Source organism: Tyto alba, unplaced genomic scaffold, assembly GCF_018691265.1.
Source record: "Tyto alba isolate M040663 unplaced genomic scaffold, T.alba_DEE_v4.0 Super-Scaffold_14, whole genome shotgun sequence".
Lineage (NCBI taxonomy): Eukaryota > Metazoa > Chordata > Aves > Strigiformes > Tytonidae > Tyto > Tyto alba.
The window spans coordinates 14,453,896-14,470,007 of NW_024881276.1; the positions used below are offsets into that span (position 1 = coordinate 14,453,896).

At 42.7% G+C, this 16,112-nt stretch overlaps 1 protein-coding gene across 9 annotated transcripts in view; it reads left to right on the top strand.

Moving 5' to 3' along the window:
- Positions 1-2,609: 2,609 nt before the first annotated feature.
- The window catches only part of CNKSR2 (connector enhancer of kinase suppressor of Ras 2), a 220,331-nt gene continuing 206,828 nt past the window's right edge, over positions 2,610-16,112 (top strand). For all 9 annotated transcript variants that reach the window (XM_042788744.1, XM_042788745.1, XM_042788746.1 and 6 more), the window contains exon 1: positions 2,610-2,771. In XM_042788744.1, coding sequence (XP_042644678.1) covers positions 2,708-2,771 — 64 coding nt within the window. In that variant the 5' untranslated portion in view covers positions 2,610-2,707. The remainder of the gene's footprint in view (positions 2,772-16,112) is intronic.

Below are 16,112 nucleotides of genomic sequence, written 5' to 3' on the forward strand. Positions count from 1 at the left end.
AATGGGTCATCAAGTTAAATACCATGGCTGGATAATTTTATCATCACTCATAATGAGCCAAATCCTCCCCACCATAGCCAAGCCAATGCTCTCCAGTGAGACTGAAACAAGAACCAAGTAAAGCAGTGTGATTTACCCCAGCATTTATGAGATGGCTATCCTCTATGAATTTCATAAAGAACAAAAAAGGTGATTAGATCCCATGCTCAACACATCACCTGTTTGCTGAAGCAGGGGAGTAAGCTCCCTTTTACCATTCCATAATTTGCTAAAACACTATAAAAGTAGTGCCTTAAAAGTATAAAAGTAGGCTTTAAAAGTAATAGAGACACTGACCACTGGGACAGTACCGGGTCACAAATGCTTTACTGAAAAACTCCCTTTAGCTACAAATTACCCTAGTAAGCTACAGAGACATCAGTGCCTGCTATAATTACGAACTATAGGACTTCATACATATGTATTGGGAACTTACTTCCCTTCTCACCCATGAAGAACTTCTCAGCACAATGAGAATTACATAATGGTGTTATAAATTATATGCCAGGTTTCAGTCTGATCTTGGGTATTTACTTCTAAACCTTACAAACTACTGGTTTCTAATTAAAATTATGACACGTTCTTTCAACAACAATAACCCAGTATGTAAGGATCCTGCATACCTTACAAGCCTTTCATAAGGAAAAAAGTCAGCCTTAATTTGCAAGTGAGGTTTACTGTTTCGGTGGCTTTAGGTAACGCAACCTCTTTAGAAGCAGACTGCCTCATCAATGTGCTGGCAGGAATGTGACACAGGAGACACATGTCTAAAGCCAAATTCGAGGAAAGTTACAGTGTCTAAGCCCCAGTTTTCAGTGAAAAGAAGTTTCTTCTCAAGGATAAGTACAACCTTTACGGTGAGAGTCAAGTCTAACTACTGCTGCTGGGGGGAGACTTCCTGGGTCTCCAAGGAGAGGTGTCACCAACCCTACGAGTGCCTTACTGGCCCTCATCGCTAGTACTGCAGCCCCCCGTATCAAACCGGGAGAGTTTTTGTCACTGCTTGTGCCATGCAAAGGGATTCCTTCACCACTGCCACTTTGGGGCTGAGGGAATCCTCTTTTTTCCTCACATAGATATTAAAAGTCAGCGTCAGCAGCTGGCGTTCAGCAGCCGACACTGTCAAAGGGAACATCTCGATGGCCGTCGCCTCAGCCTTGGCAGGAGGAGCAAGGAGAATGCAAATGCAAGCAAAGCTGCGCACCGGCCAACTCAAGTAGCAGGAAAACACCCTTTAGCGGAATTTATCCTCCGCCTGGATCTCGGAGAGCTGGGGCACCACCTCCTCAGAGCAGAGGCTCCTAGGAAGACATGCTTGAAAAGCACCCACAGCCATCGGAATCGCTCTGGGCTTGGGAGGGACACCTACAAACAGACACTGTGGCACAGGAATTGCCCCCCCGGGGTAGCCTCTAGGACGATGTGGCCTGGGGAGGACGCAACGAGAAGACGAGCAGCTCCAGCAACGATGGTCCGCTGCAGGGACGGCGGATTTTCGCACCTGCAGCCACCACACCTTGGCGGGGCAACTCAGGGGGCAGCGTGGGCAGAGGAGCCCCCCGCGGTGCCCTCTCCCTGCTGAGGTCGCCCCATTCCTACCCACCCCAATTCTGCTAGCTGACCTCACGCCAGTTTGCCCCACTATCCGCACCCTCGGGCCGAGGCAGGCGAAATAACGAGGGGCAGCTCCTCTCCCTGCCCGAGGCCGCCAGCAGACCCCGGCCGCCGCCGCCGCCCGCCAGCACGGCCCCTTCGAGGCGTTCGGCGACACCGTCCCTCACAGCCGTTTGACAGTCGGGCTTTACTTTAACCAACCAACAAATAAATAAATAATTACCTTTCCCGCCCACGCAGCGATGCTTTTTTTCAAGGGGAAAAAAACCCAGCTAACCCAAACCCCAAGCGCCAGCTCGGTGCTGCTGGCTGCGCTCCCCTGCAGACCCGGCCCCCCCCGCCCCCTAACCACCCCCCCCCCGCCCCGGTGCCCCCGGCCGGGCGGGAGCAGGTGCCCGGCGCTGCCACCGCCCCAGGCCCGGCCCTCCCCGCCTCTCCCCCCGCCCCCCGCCGGCAGTACCTTGCTAGTCATCCCGCCCCCCCCCCCCCCCCGCCGCTCCCCCGCCCCGGGCGGCCCTCGGGTGCCGCTTCCCATTTCAGTTGGAGGTATTTCGGGTGGCAAGGAGCCGCCTCGTCATTTCCGCCAGGAGAAAAAGACACCAGCGCGGCGGCTGCCGCCGAGAGCCGCGGAGCCGGCGGGCAGAGCCGGGCACGGCACGGCACGGCACGGCACGGCCCCGCCAGCCCCCCACCTCGTTCCGCCGCCCGGGGACCGAGCTCTCGGCGGGGCCGGGAGCCGCCGCCGCTGCCCGTGGGGGCGGGAGGCGTCGGAGCGTGCCGCCGCCTCCTCCCCCTTCCTCCTCCTCCTCCTCCTCCTCCTCCTCCCCCTCCTCGCCGAGCCGGCAACATGAACTGAAATCCCCAGAGAGGCACAGAGGCGGCGAGCGGAGCGGAGCGGAGGCAAGCGAGGATTTAGCGGCTCTTTCCTCCTCCTCCTCCTCCTCCCGCCGCCGCCCGGGCTCCGGGCAGCGCGGTCCCGCCGCCCCGCTCAGCCTCACCCCTCGCCCGGAGAGCGGCGGCCGCCCGCGCCCCCCCCCCCCCCCCCCCGCCCCCCATGGCCCTCATCATGGAGCCCGTCAGTAAGTGGTCGCCGAGCCAAGTCGTCGACTGGATGAAAGGTGAGGAGCGGCGGCGGGGCTGCGCGGTTCCCCCTTCTCCCATCACCGGCCCCGTCCCCGCAGGTGCGGAGAGCTCTGCGGATTCCCCCGCGCCGGCTCTCCCGGCGTTTTGGCTTGGGGGGGGGGGGGAGGGAAGAGAGGCGGGCGGCCGTCGGGGACGCGCCGAGGGAGCAGTGAGGGGTCCGGGGGCCCCGGGCTGCCCCGGGGCGTGGGGCCGCGCTCCCCCCTCTGCCCCCGGGCGCGGGGCGGCGGGGGGGGGTGGGTGCAGCTGGGGACCCCCGGCGGCTCATGAAGCTGAGCGGGAGGGGTGTGGGGGGTGGGTGAGTGGGGTGAAAGCTGTGCCCGGGGGACCCGGGATGCTCCCGGGCGGCGGCCGCGGTAGGGCTGTGGGGGGGGGGGGGTGTCGTCGTCCCCCTCCCCCAGAAGCGCGGGGATGCGAGGAGCGTGGCCGGCGGCTCCCGACAGATTCGGTGCGAAATGGCTCGCGAAATAAAAGTTTAACCTAACGTGGGGCGAACGCCCGTGGGGGGTGGGGGGGGGGGGCAGGGATGCAGCCGCGCCCCGCGGGGGGGGGGACGGGGGGGGCTCCGCAGGCGGCGGGGTCGGTGGGTCGGTCCGCGCCCGCGGGAGCGCCGGGGTTGCACCCCCCCCTCCGCCCCTGCGGCCGGGCCGTGGGCACCCACGCGTGGAGGGGTCGCGATCCCCGTCCCCGGGGGCGGCGTTTAAAGATCCGTGATTTACACGAGCCTGGAAGAGTCCGACGGGCTGACGTGTATTTGCACTGCTGCCCTCCTCCTCCTCCCGCTCCCTCACCTGTCCTCCCCAAAATAAAGTCTAATGAGAATAAAATTTGGACTTTCTGGAAATGCTTTTCTGTTAATCTGAATGCACCGACGTGGCTTTAACGCTGCAATTAAAAAAAAAAAAAGGTCTTCTTGTGATTTTTTTTTTTTGTTTTGTTTTGTTTTTGTTATTACCTTTAAGTTACACTGCAGCTGTGTTTTGAATAAATCACCAACTAGTATTATATATCTTTTTATAAAGATAGAATGACCGAATGGGTACAACTTTTGAACAACTGCTACATTGTGGGAGTTCTTTGTAACATGCTGCGTGCTACTAATGTGACAGTTTCATCATCCTTAAAATTTCAAGCATATAGCATATGTTTTCAGTTATTCAATCCTGGCATTTATAGCTGTTGAGTTATAATTATATTCAGTAATATATATAGTTTTGCTGGTTTTGAAGCATTCTCAACCCATAGGATACTACTACTAATAATAAAAAAAAGAGTAATGTGATACTTCATCTTACAATTTAGTAAATATTAATAAAAAACTTGAAGGAGCTACAGATGATCAGTACTTAAAGCAAAGACTTTTCAACTTCAAAATGTTTTATTACAGCTATTTAGCTTCCAACATTTTTACTTCTATATTAAAAAAAAAAAAAAAAGGTTGTGTAGGAGATTTTTTCAAATCCACATCTGAGATACCTCTCCCATATTTTGGGAATGTAGAAAAAATAAGGAATTTGCAGACAGTGAATTTTTAAAACATTTCAAAAATGTAATACATCAAATACTTCCCATAAATGACAGGTGAAGTACATTGCATAGTCTGTTTTTGTGCTGCATCAGTATGAAATCAGTTATTTAAAGACAACAGGCTGACTAAATGATAACATTAAAAATTGTGAGGCTGGATAAAGGTTTGTGGTTAGAAACCTGTGACTAACAGTGCTGTAGATCTGTTTTTTTAAAATTATGTGAACTTTACAAAAAAAAACAGTTACTGCAATTGTGCCTACTTTTTGGATTAGGAAGCTTGCTTTTTAGTGTTTAACCGGTTTATTTTAGTGCAAAAGCTCAATTGGTTCTCTGGAGTACTTTAATTTTTACTGAACAAACACATATACATCACTTCAAGCTTTCTTTTCTTCATTTTCTATTCTGAATTGCAGATGAACCTTCATTTAGAATGAGGTGCAAAGAGACAGAGCACCAGCCTTTGACTAGCACTGTTTGAGAAAAACCTCCTAGATAGCCACAGTAATTCCAGAAGTTGAGCCTTGGAAATAAGTATGACCAGCAGCCATGGGCAGGTCTGCTCCTGCCTGCTGGATGACACCTTGCCGAGTTTGGGGGAAGGACGGTGTGGATAAGGGCAATCGGTCTTGGCTGCAACAACTTCGTTTTCCTCACTTATCCTTTGTAGTGTTGCAAGAAATGTTATTGAAATCTGTGTGAAAAAAAATGCCCTTCTGATGCTTTAAACACATTGTCTCCAACAAATTACATTTCTGAGGTTCTCAAAAATAGCTTATTTGTGTTTTAAGAGGTACCCAAGACAGTTCAATGAGTAAAACATGAACGTGTCTTTGTCATGAGAACTTTGGGGTGAGTGCATTAGTGGTCTTTGCATTAGCAGCAGTCAAGTCTGGTTTGCATAAATTACATTAAACTTCAAGATGCGAGAATATTTTGCTGACTTGCTGGGCTTATTTTACAGAATTATAAATGTTGAACTCTGTTTTAACCTCTTCCTTGAAGTAAGTGCCCTGCAACGTAATGTGCCTGCTCAGAGCAGCTCTCTAAAGGGCATTCTTAAAAACAGATTTCAATGTTCAAAGCAAAATCTTTCCTGAAAAAGGAAAATCCTACTGTTTAACGTTGTTTACAGTTATCTGGAAGTGAGGGGAAATGAAACACTTTAGATTTTATTGCTCTCAGTGTTTTCGTGATGGTCTTGCTGGTATGACCTGAACATTTGCAATAAAAGGCCCCGTCTGGAATTCTTTATTTAGGCAAAAGAGCCATTACCTCAGTGGCATTTTGTTCAGACCCAATGCTTTATCACTGCCCTAATATTAAAGGACATGAAAAATGAAGACAGGGAAAGCATTCCCACTCAGAAGTGTTAGATAAAAGTGCCGACTCTGGGCTGGATGGCTGGATAGGGAGCAGGGTCAAGACCGTGGGTATTCATGGAATAAAATAGAGTCTTTCCAATGTCTTGTCACTTTTTAATTCCTTGATATACACGGTTGGACTAGGGATCCTTTAATAGCCTATGGACTCTAATGCTGCTGAGATACAGAGTTGTACCTGGAATTGGTTATGCACATAAGTGACTACCTAAATTTCAACCTATGAAAATGTGTATGATAAGTTGTGGACCAAAGTACCAGTTAAAACTTTCAAAAGAAAAGGACAAAATGAGTGGAGCCTGTGTCAGCATATGAGGTTTTGTATGGTTTAAAATGAACCTGCTGACAGAAGGTTAACTGTCATAGAGCTGGAAAAAGAGCAGATTGATTAGCTCATCTCTCCCACAGGATGGCATATTGTACGTGGAGGATAAGATGAATATTTAAATTGATTCAAACTGTGTATTATTTTGCTTTTCATATATTTAGTACTAATTTTAAAGGCCCTGCATGGATCAGTGAGCTGAAACTGTGTCAATCACCTCCTCTGCCTTCCCTTTGGAGGACATATGTGGATTTCACTGCCGCGTTACAAGACGTTGGCACGTTGCATAGGCGAGTGCCGTTGAACGTCATGGCTTTCACTGACTCAGGAAGGGAACGTGTCAGATGTGTTTTTGATTTTTGAGGTGCTGAGAAAACTCCAAGACATGCAGTTACTTTCCAAACATTGGATGTTTTTAACTGAGTCTTTTAATTTAACTTCTTTTGTCTGAAGTTACTTATAATGACTGTAGCTTGATAAGGACTTGCTGCTTTCAACAATATTTAGTTTTAATTCAGTACCATCTCTCAATGGCAGAATCTGTTAAAAAAGACAATCCACCTGGAAAAATCGATATTACTTTATCTAACAAAGATTAAATATTTATTTTTTGTTTGCTGAATGACAGCTTGTAGAGCTTATGCTAGGCTCATACAGCTTAAACCGTTGTAATGATAGTCATACTCAAGAAGCTGACGTCTGAGGCATGGAGTTGCTCTGAAGCCTTCTAATGCTAAGGGACGGGGGCTTTTTACCTCTATAAACTCTACCACTGTTTAGAAGGATGTAAATATTTAGGACTGGGGGAAGAGAAGGAGAAACATGAATGTGCTAGCAAAGTGAAAGCAGAGTGCAAAAGGTCCCCATTTGGATGAATGAGTATTGCATGGATTTAAGAACTGAGTTGTCTGCTTCTCGTGTACAGAAGTTCATGTCCATTTTCAGTAGCATGTGTGTTTGCACGGAGTCGTCATGGGCTGCCGACAATTGTGCTCCACTTTGTGTAACGGGAATAACGTGTTCAAGAAAACACAAGAGTTTGTGAGAATGCTCTGAAATGAAAGACTCTAATGCTTAATAATGATTTTTTTTAAAAAATGTTGCCGTGGGGATCCTTTTACTCCTGTTCCTGCATGTGCAGAGCCCTAGGACTTGTGTGGCAACACCCCTGTCCCGCTGCAGTTCCTGAACCACTGAACAGGAGCAGGGAAGCTCATCAGTGAAGGCATGAGCCCTCTCCCAGCGCTGGGATCTAGCAAATGGACTTAGGTTTTACAAACAGTAAGGATAACTCCTGTATTCAGGGTCACTATCAGATCTACCTCATTTTTTTGCCTTGGCTTTCTCTGAAGAAGACTGTTACAGACAGTGTTTAGGAGAGAGCTTTTTCTGGATTGTAGGCTGGACTATAGTGCTACAAAGGCCTGTGAGCATCTACTTTATGGTAGAGAGGAGGTTTGCTTGCACATATGTATGTACCTCATTTCAGGCTTTCAATTTTTTCCACCTTTTTAGTTTTGTTTTTTTTTCAATGGTTTACTGAGTTAAAGGTGCTTTTTTATGCTGCTTCCCTTCATATGGCTTTTGGTAGGGCCCTTAACAAATGTGACTATTAGAAATAATGTGGAAAAGGCTGAGTTGTCTCAGAAAAACAAAAGCTGGATATTTAAGAGTATGAAAAATGCTTGATTCTGAAACTTTAGTTCCTTGTGAAGCTTGTGTAGATGACTGATGAGTTGTAGAATAGTCATGGGCTTGAATAGTCATTGCGAAGTGCCATATGTGGAACAGATCAGGTGTTTTACAATTTGTCAGCATTAAAACTTTTTTTTTCTCCCAAGAAAAGCAAACTGAAGTTTTGCAGTATTGGAGGGTACATGTAGTACTTCATTAGCTTTGAAGTGATGCTATTAAATGGAGTTACGACTTCTACTGTAATGTCTAGCAAGAAAAGCTGTGGAAAAGCTGTAGAAAAATGTGAAATAGTGCTGTAGTTGGAGTTAATTTTCATGAACTCCCAAACTTTTAAATGTATAGATAGTTACTCCATTTGTAAAAAAAGTAATAAGAATTTCAGTAGGACAAGTTGGGGTCTTTTTGGAGAGGGGAGTTTGTAAAAAGACGGATAGTCAAGAGTCAAACTGCGCTATTCCAAACTTTAGTTTTAGGGACTCTGGCTTTAAAATTGTAGTGAAAGCAGTGCTGGAGGATCTCTCTCTTTAGCTTGTTTATTTTTCCTGTGGATCTCTCACTTTTTGCTTGCCCTTCTGATGTAAGGAATTTTAGCAGTATCAATGGCCACCACATCAGTCATGGTGATGTGTTTTAGGGCATCTTAGTTTGTGATTAGAAAACCTCTCCTGCCATTGTTTATCAGCAGAAAATGAAACTTCAATTGAAACGGGGCTGTGACAAAGCCTAACACCCTGGTGTTGCCATAGCAAATGCAATGTTACATAAGCAGTCACTCTGCAAATAATTCATGCAGCCAAATTTTAAGCATAATATGATAATTCATTTCTAAATTAATGATCTTTTGGGGAGGGAGCTTTCCTAGATGAAGTGATCTCACTCTACTGAAATTAATGTGCTAGTTGTGAAGCTTTTTTAACACTGCCTGTTTACACCTTTATTTTGTTTGAACATATTGTTCTGTTTCTGAAACATCTGTTAGTTTAAATATGGCCTCACAATATGTTTTCTCAAGTGCTTTTTTTGAAACAGTTCAGCGAAGTTCTATATTCTGAGCTTATTCAGATTTATTTGCACACTGCAGTGTTAAACCAAGAAATTTACAAATGTCATTTCTGGTTAATGGGTGTCAAGAATTTTGCAAGGTGGCGATATAAGCCAGATCACTTCTCAGATGAGAGTTTTGAAATATATATACAGATGTATTTTTAGAATCTTTGCAAGTTGTTGCCTTTTAGCACTCCATCAGTAACAAACCAGGCAGTTTTATCTGCTAAAACCTGAAGTGGCAAGTGGTCTAGCCTTTCTGTCTGCTCCTCAGAAGTGTAGGTAACCATTTAATCTGGGTAATGTTACTGTAGCATTTGACTGTGCTGTAGTCTCAGAGTCAGGTAGTAATGTTTGTTACTGATTTCCAGAGGAATAGGGGAAAGCTGTTTCCTGAGAAAATTCTTCATGTATAGGCCTGCATTCCGTGGTATGCAACCAAGAGAAAGAGAAAACTCGCTCACCAGGCTTCCTTGCTATGCTGATGCTGTTCTGTGTTTTTGGTTTTTTTTTTTTTTTTTTTGTTTTTTTTTTTTTTTTTTTTTTTCTCCAAGAAGTTACAATTTCCTTATTAAATCACAGGATAACTATATGAATAATCACCTATAGCAAGCATTTACATTTAGTGTGATAATTTAGCTTTAGATTTCTAGATCCAAATAAAACAAAACTGTGCTACTGTCACATTTACTGCTTAAATAATTTACTTAATGAAACCTTTAAACCTTCTGTTTAGAAGCTGAATAGTTATCAAGGCAAATGCTGTAGGATAAGGGTTCCCAAATACCTTACCGAAAAAAAAAAAAAATCCAATTATGGAAGGGCTGTGTTGTGAAACTGAAATGCCACATTTTCTTCATTCATCTCTTCCAGCTTTCCAAATGCATCCACTTTTTCTAAAAAGATGAAGAGATGGAGATGAGTTGTATTTTTCAAGAAGAAGAATTTTGGGAGCCCAATATTAGGTCCATGTTACAGTGAAAATGCAGTGGAAAGCAACTGCCACGTGAACCTACTTTCAGCACTGTGCAGGGAGTTGGACCTAGCAGGACATCTGCTCTAAAATTTAAAATAGTTGACCATCCAAGAGCAAGCGTCTGCTGCCCCTTATAATGCTCCTTTCCTGTGACTGAAGAGTGAAGGGCTGGAAGACACAGGTCCATTGGCTTGGTGCACCCAAGAACTGGAATGCTACACAAGTATCCACTCACATGCAGGTTTCACCCTCACTGCATATGGGGATTAGCAGATGTCTGGTAAATGAAACATTTTTTCCTTGAGGTCTCCAGTGCAGGCATTTCTCTTATGCAAAGGGAATTCAGTATATCAAGTCATTTTAAAGCACCAGAGGCTTGAAAGTCTAGCCCTTTTTGTTCTGCTTATCTGCCAAATAATATTATCTTTGAGAAAATAGCTCTGAGTGTGCACCTTGTAGGGTGCTTGGCATTTCCAGTGTATTCTTTAAGTAGAAATTTAGGGCACTCAGTACCTCAAATGAAGTGCCTAGAACAGTAATTTCAAAGTGTTTGGCCTTACATGATTAACATCTGCTACTGTACCATATGGTGGGAATTTCCAAGTAAACTGTTAATTAATATATGAGTGTACCAGAGTAAGCCGTAATTAAACTTTATTCAGCTGAAGTGTATTATTTTAATATAGTGGCATGCAAAGAGCTATACTTTTGTATTATACCTTCTGTGGTGTGTGTAGAAGAGGGCAAAAAGTTGATGAGAATTAATTGAGCCTTTAAATTAAAGGTTCAAGTAGCTTTTTAAAATAAATGGTGTAAGACTCACATCAACATCAAACAACTACTGATGTGAGTGGAACAGTGCCTTTGGTAATGCTGAATTTTTGATTGTGAATGTTGTGGAGACTACTCTGGTGGGATTTACTGGTCTGCTGTGGGTGGTCAGTGGACAGTGGATGTCCAGCTGAGCTGTGCAAGCATTAGAGCCATTTTCACATAACTTCTGATATTACTGATGGGGCTATGCCTGCACCGCTTGGTCTAATACTGCTGATGGAATGAAATCTTCCTGTGCAAGTTGGCCAAAATGGTCTGGAGGAATGTTAGGATGGGAGCTAAGGGTACGCATGGGCAGGGGTAATGCTGAGACCTCATCCTTGGCCCTCTTGTATTTGGAAGGATGAACGTACCCGTGGATACTGCTGAGCTGCTGGCTGGGTCACCTCTAAGGGCTCTACCCTCCCACAGAGCATGATTGTCATCCGTATAGAAGTTTATAATATTACTGTTTTTGTTAAAGTGTACAATTTATTTTTAGTTTGGCCAGATCCACCAGTTGCCAATAGCTACAACTATAAATGACCTATTTTAAAATAGATTCTTCTTCCCTGGCTTCCCTTCCTTCTCTCTTTCCTTTCTCTCCTGATAATCTTCACATCAATAAGAAGGTGAAGAAAACCTTCCTTTGCATAATGAGGCCAAGTAAATATATGTGGGACATGTCAGTGTTGTCTGAGTAATTCACGAGATGGCATTCTTCCCTCTGAGTCAACACTGAAACCCTTTATGGGAATGACAAGAGACCATGGTGTTTTTAGTGGGATGTCAACCAGAAATCTTGACCAGCTGTGGCTGCTGAAGGCTTGCTGGCATTCTTCATAATAGTGTGAGAGTTAACTAGCACCCTGATTAAATTCCATGTTAATAATTAAAATCTTTGTAACCGGATTCCCCTCATTGATATCCATTACTGACATGTGCCTGCCTTTCTTTACTTGTTTTGTAGTTTTGTTTGTTGCTTTCACGCAGTTGATACTTTTATTTGCTAGGTGCAGTGCCGTTCTTGTCCTTGTTTTGTTTCAGATTTTCATGATATACCAGTGCAGGGACCTGTTGAACACAATGTAGAAGTTGCTCTCTGAAAAAATAACTTATGTTGTCTACAGTCAATTACTGTGAATCTATACTTGTCCTGCTTTGTGTGCGCCAAACAAATAACAATTTTCTTCTTGATTATGCTGATTGAAGTGTGACTCAAGTATGGGGTGAAATATCCAAAAAGTACCTTCTTGAGTGCTCAGCATTGGTTGAATTCTGGCTGGCTTGTTTATTGTCTTGGGTAGAACTGTGCGCCCTTTGTCTCCAGTTCTCTTAAGAGTTTAAGCGTGGCTCTTTTTGGTAAACTTTGTTTTATTAGAGATAATATGAAAAACAAATATGAATTGGTTAGTGTGTTTTTGTAGTCTTTTACTTGTTTAAAAAACTTTCTGTAAGTGCACAATGATGAAGTGGTCGTTACTGCTTTTCAGAGAGGTATTTATTGTTCTGTTCAAATATTGCAGTCTTCAAATATGTTAAAATAAAACTAACTATATGTTAGTTTAACCTATAGTGTGGAAGCTTATTGTTTCTTAAATTTTTCTTTGTTTTTTAGCATAGTCTTGAGTGTTGTGCCCCACAGGTCCTCTTGAAAATACCTGTGATCAGTAATTTCACTGTTGGGTGCTAGACATCAAAATAAGATGTAGTTTTCATTACTTTAGCCATTATTTCATTGTATGTTTTAAACCATATGGATCTTAGCTATTTAATGCAGTCTGTGGTCAAAAGCCTATTTCTGGAGTCCTGATAATTGAATCCAAGAGCACAGTGTGGTGTGAATAATTTGTCATGCTCTGCATGTGGATTTGAGAGAGGGAGGTTCAGCCTGGAACCGTAATCATCGCATGTAAGAAATTTCCATGTAAGTGTCAATCTGAATGTTTGAAGGAAGTAGGACAGTTTATCATTAGAAAAATAAAAAAGTTATGTATATGACAGGGCTACCTGAGAGCAAATAAACTAATTTTTTTAAAGGACTGGATATTTCATAGCCTTTAAAGGATTGTTTCAAATGTCTGCTTTAGCAAATTACATTGCTGTCATAGCATTTGAATGCCTGCATGAGTTAGAATGAAGCTACCTTTAGCAACTATAGAAAGTAAAAATGGTGCATATGCAATCATGAAACTTCCACATTCCTAATATTAGCATGTTCCCTTGTATGTGTGTTGGTTTTTTTTTTTTTTTTTTTTTAACTTTTAAAAAAAGAATTTGGTGTTCCTGGTAACTACTTTGGCTTGAATAAGGCAGCTGAAGAGTCATGGCAAAGCTAATGAAGGAGTGTTAGCCATCTCCCTGATGGAAATGTCAGTATTTGAAAATGGTCTTACCAATTTACTGACCCAAGGTCTCGGGAAAAACAAAACAGTTGGTGCAAGACAAAAAAATTAGTTTTCTATGAAAATATACTCCATGTATTATGTAGTATTCTCTAGATGATTAAAAGATAAAATTTGTTGTGGAAGGCTAAATGTAATTTCTTTTCAGTTACTAAAAGTTTACCAAGCTGACAGGGAGCTCAGTGATTCTTTGCATGTGCTGGCTAGGTCTATAAAACCCTTTTCTGCTACTTATTTGGACATCATCTAGTTTCTCTTGTTCATCCCAACTGTTGTCCCTCAGCTCACTGTAAGCCACACTGAACTATTCAATTATGAACTGGAGGTAACTAATGCTAATGAGATATGAATGAGTAAACCCGAACAGACCAGACAATTAGTGACTGCCTCTGGTGGTGTCATCAGATCACAGGGGTTTATCTGTCTTCCTGAGACCGTTGCTTTCCGCAGCAGGGTGCAGCGGCATGCTGCGGGTGGCTGCCCGGGCATCCACGTGCCAGGGACTGTGGGGAAGGGGCTTGAGACTGCAGGATACCCTGTCCTGAATTCTTTTCACCTCCGCAGGTCTGTGCAAATTCCTGTTTGGAGGAATGAGTGCTCTGTGTGATAGAATAACTGAAAATGTAACTTTGATATGTGATGTGTTCCTTCAAACAAACAAAAATTAACTGAAAATTTGTTTTCTAGTTGAAAAGAAGCTAAAGCTGAATAAAAACTTTGATGCCCAGCTCCTTATAAAAAAAAAAAAATTGAAAGATCCTTATTTTAGAGAACATTTGTTTTTCAATTGATAATGTATTGCAGTCTGTGGTGAGAATGGTTATGTTTTAGATCCAAAGGAAAAATGAACGTTCTCATAACTCTTCAATTGCATATGTATGAAATTAATTCAACTAACAGGCAGAATTAAATAACATCTAGGAATTGTAATATTGTCTTGTCATTTCATTAGATTTCCTCTTTGTCTATGTTCAGTAATATGGTCTACTTCTTACAAGGTAATTGACTCGTATTTACCCTAAGAATTAAAACTGTAAATCTTAAGCCTGTACCCTCTTGCTTAGTGCTCTGAAATACTGTAAGGAGTTTCCTGCAGAATACTGTTTTGATAAATCTTACTAAATCAAAATTCACCTCAAGAAAGAATTAAAATGAGACCTCTGAAGGAAAAGATTGATGTGTGTTGGGATTTAGTTTCAATCGATGATAAAATTGTTTCTAAAATTACAGATTTATCTAATTTACTTTTGTTTTGATAGAATCTTTCAAAGTGTTATGGCAGTTTACAAAGTTGCAGCTCAAAGTTTTTGAGTTCAAAGCATCTCAGTAATGTCAAATGTTATGACTGTACTCCCTAGAAAAATGGCTTCCAGATTACAGTAATTTAAAAATGAGCAAATAGAGAGAAATAGCTTTTTAGTGGCATGATTAGGTATTTAAATCTCAAGAGGTTATTTTTGTTTACTGCTTACCATTTTAAGATTTTTCTGTCACTGTGGAACAGCACAAAATGATAAACTGAAAATGGTTTAATGGTGAAAATCAGCCATCAGTGTTGAGAAAAATAAATACGTGTAGCTCCTCTAGAAGAATGCACCCTCCTTGCATGTAATGGAGCACCATAAGAACAATTGACTTGAATGAACTTTCAATGAGTTCTTAGATGTGTGCCCTTTAAAGTTGTTATCATATGACAGATGGGGAGTAAACTAGCTAGGAGTTCAGAGAGGTCAGATAAGGCCGGCTATAAAGAGTTGTCTGCCTGTTGTGGTTTTTTTTTTTGTTTTGTTTTGTTTGTTTGTTGTTTTTGTTTGTTTGTTTTTGTTTTTTTTTTTTCTTCCTTTTTATCCCCCTTCCCTTAATGACTTTTTGCTGTGGCATATGTGACTTTATTTAAGTTTGCTCTGTGTGCTCTAATCCAATTGCTTTGTTTTGTCAAATGAATGTTTTTTGTTTTGTTTTGAATTTTAGCTTTTGTTTTTAGTATTAAATGTGCATATTTAATTAGGATATGTTATTAAAGATTAGATTCTCACAATGGGATGTGTGCCAGCTCTTGAAATGAAGTCATGCTTGTTAGGAGATAGTAAATAATAAGCTTTGTAAGGTTTAAAAGATGTGTCTTGCAAAACATTAGCCCCTGTAATGAGTGCAAAGTGGCAACAGCACATAAATATCAATTGTTTTTCTCCAGTGGATCCATTTGAATATGAGTTTTCTTAATTTGAATTAAATTTTCTTTTGCCAGTTTAATGAAACAAACAAGGAGGGATGTTTGTCTTTTGAGAAACCACAGTTTCCCATCCCAGAACAATGACTTGTTTTGAACTGGAGGGGAACAATCCAACATTCATACAATATCTTGTAATCTCTGTTCCCAAAACCACGTTAAAAATAAGAAACTGCTGTCCAGCGAATCCGCATTTAGCTGCAAGGGGGAGTCTTGGATTCCCAGCTTTGTTTTCAGGACTGTCTATATTTTGTTGTTCATTTTATCCATAATCTTTTAATCTTCCTGGGAACAAGGGTTTGGAGCATAAGGTTCCCTGTGCTCTTAAATACCTTTAACATCCTGGCTGGTGTGTGTGTGTGCATGTGTCTGGTGTGCCCAGGGTGGCATTGGCAAGAACAGGGTTTGGAGACAAGGATGGGTCAGTCTCCATCCTAATTTCATCAGACAAAACTGTCTGTAATGATGTCCTGAAAGATTTAAGAGTGGCTTTTGATGACTGTGGTCTTAAATTCAGGCATCTGATTTCTGTCTTTAAGTCGGTGAGTGTTTCTGTGGGCCTGGGCAGTGTAACTCCTCTGCTAATAATCTGTGCAGTGGGTTTTTAATTGATGTTTGTGATGTATTCCCTGGCCGCTGTGGGAGAAGGAGGAGCTGGCATAGCCCTTCTTTGGAGTGCAGCTCTAGCCTGAAGAAAGGGGGTAAGTGGGGAACAGTATGTTGGGATACAAATGTATGACGTGGAGAGGAGAAAAAAGGCGTCCTATGCATACACACATATTCCAAGTCACATTGGGTTTATGTTAAATTATTTTTTAAATTTTTAAGGTTTTTTTTTGTAACATTTTTGAAATTACATGTACAAAATAAGTGACTCAGGAGCTATGTGGTATGAGATGTAACCCTGGGAAAGAGAAATTGC